Here is a 2,232-nt window from a genome sequence, read left to right on the forward strand (position 1 = left end):
ATTTTATATCTGAGTTTTGAATTACAGACCGAATATAAAAAAAAAAACACATTTTTATCTTATTTAACATTTGTTAATTGTTATAATAATTAATTAATATTAAATAAAGTAAGTCCTAACCTTTTTTTTTTCCTCCCAAGTTAGCATTGCCCAAAAGAAAAATATATGTATACTTGCAACCATCATCAGTCAGGGAAAACATGATAAGAACCAAGAATAAGTTTCAAAAAAAAAATGACCGTATCATATATATGTAAGTGGGACACACGCATAGTTAATTAATTACACAAAAATAGACAATGTAAGGACAAAAATATATCGTCTTCTAGCAAATATAATAGTGTTATAAAATTGTCAATGAAATGAAAGAAGAGAAATCCTCCTCATGAGGCCGAGCTTAATAAGATCATTCTCCAATGGCGTCAAGTTCAAATCCAAGCACAGATTTAACCTCTTATTATGATGATCATTACCATCACCCTCATCATCTTTGGCGGTGGCAACCCTATGCTTTCTCATGTGTCCTCCAAGGGCTTGTCCAATTGAAAACTCAACCCCACAAATCGGGCATGGGTGCATCCTGGGCTTAGTGTTGGGTCCCCGTAAGTGGTGATCATGGCATGATAGGTCCAAAACCATGAGCTTGGGCTTCTTGTGGCTCGCTCTATGGCCTCCAAGTGCTTGAAAAGAAGTGAAGCTTCTTTTGCATGTCTTGCACTTAAAAGCACCATCTTCTATCATTAACTCTTTACCCTTCACTGAACTAATCTTATCGCTTTCTCCAACTTTGCTTAGTAGCGTCAAACAATTATCCACCTCTATCTGCTCTCTTACTCTCTTCATGTTTTTGCTTTTATCAGAATTTGTATGCAGAAGTACTATGATTGATATATATAAGGAAGAAGCTTGCTAGGTGCATGTAACTACTATGTAGTATACATACAACTTACAAGGCTTTGTAAACTACGCAGATAAAGTGACGGAATTGCCCTTGCATTTAATTTTCCTTTGTGACTAAGTAATGAACCGCGGTGGCAGTTGGTGTAAATATAAACCAAGTTGAGAGGTGAAAGGAAATTTCCCAGTGGCTATATCTGTATATATAAATGTATCGAGTTGAGTTTTCGTGACCGCGTATTGATTGGGGTGTTCATATGTTGACAAATTAAGAATGAAGCTGAAGTTACAAAGTAAAGTCATGTAACTTGATGCAATCCAAGTGGTCCCACATTATTCTTTTCTAGAACTTGACAAGAATTCTTAACGCTGAGTGTGCATATATATCTGACTCATTTCTTGTTCTACTCTTTTCATTTATGATTTATCCTTTTGTGCAAGTATTATACTATAAAAAAATTTTAGAAATCAGTATTTTTATTAAAATTTAGTAAAATATTATTATCTTCACTTTTGTCTTGTATATTAAAAATAGAGTATGAGAATCATGCATGTTCTTTCTTGTTTGAAAACACAGGAAATCTAGATGTGCGGTCCAAGAGGGAGCTAGATTTTGTTTATTCCTGAATCCTAATCCTATGTGAAATTAATGAAAAAAATGTCTGAAAAGTAGATGAGTGATATGGCAGTGGGAGCGGATAGATAATTAACCAGCAAGTATATAATACATACATACTACATACGCTAGCTGTGTACATACGCTAGCTGTGTAATTACTAATTATAGAAGCTTCCTTGCAAGACTAAAGACTAGACAATAATGTATAAACACCAACATTATATGCATACATATTCTTCTACATTCCGATGTTATGTGCTTACACATCACATCACATACTTTTCTTACCAGGGAGGGTATCATGGTAATTAATGAAATAGTGGATGCAGTTAAAAAACGCGGTCTATCCACGGTGCGCGTATGTGTGTAAATTTATTTCTCATTTCCACATATAAGTCTTGCATCCAATCCAATGCATAAAAAGTAATAACAAATAATTCTATTATTATGCCTCACTGTACCAATCTAGAAACTAGAATGAATCGCACCTCTCGATCTTTCAGAGTTTCTGTGTCTTGCTTATAATGAATTTGTATTATTTCATGGTTTATATATTTCTACTGTTAATTTCTATTTATCTTCACCTTTTGATTTTTCTAGAATAATCAAATCATTCACATTTAATGTATATATAGTTTAAGAAAAGCTTATGATAAATCAGGATAATGCTGTTTTTATTTTTTATTTTTCAATTAGAAGAGACCAGTACCAGAAATG

The 2,232-nt window shown here is 33.2% G+C and overlaps 1 protein-coding gene across 1 annotated transcript; it reads right to left on the reverse strand.

Annotated features, from left to right (window-relative positions):
* Positions 1-242: 242 nt before the first annotated feature.
* On the reverse strand, positions 243-1,056 carry LOC107461621 (zinc finger protein ZAT12-like). Its single transcript, XM_016080150.3, has one exon. The coding sequence runs from the start codon at positions 841-843 to the stop codon at positions 355-357; it is 489 nt and encodes a 162-aa protein (XP_015935636.1). The 5' UTR covers positions 844-1,056; the 3' UTR covers positions 243-354.
* Positions 1,057-2,232: the final 1,176 nt, after the last annotated feature.

This window comes from Arachis duranensis, chromosome 8, assembly GCF_000817695.3.
Source record: "Arachis duranensis cultivar V14167 chromosome 8, aradu.V14167.gnm2.J7QH, whole genome shotgun sequence".
NCBI lineage: Eukaryota > Viridiplantae > Streptophyta > Magnoliopsida > Fabales > Fabaceae > Arachis > Arachis duranensis.

Bases quoted from the DNA above. Each gene is read 5' to 3' on its own strand.
- LOC107461621 (XM_016080150.3), bottom strand. From the start codon at position 843: ATGAAGAGAGTAAGAGAGCAGATAGAGGTGGATAATTGTTTGACGCTA.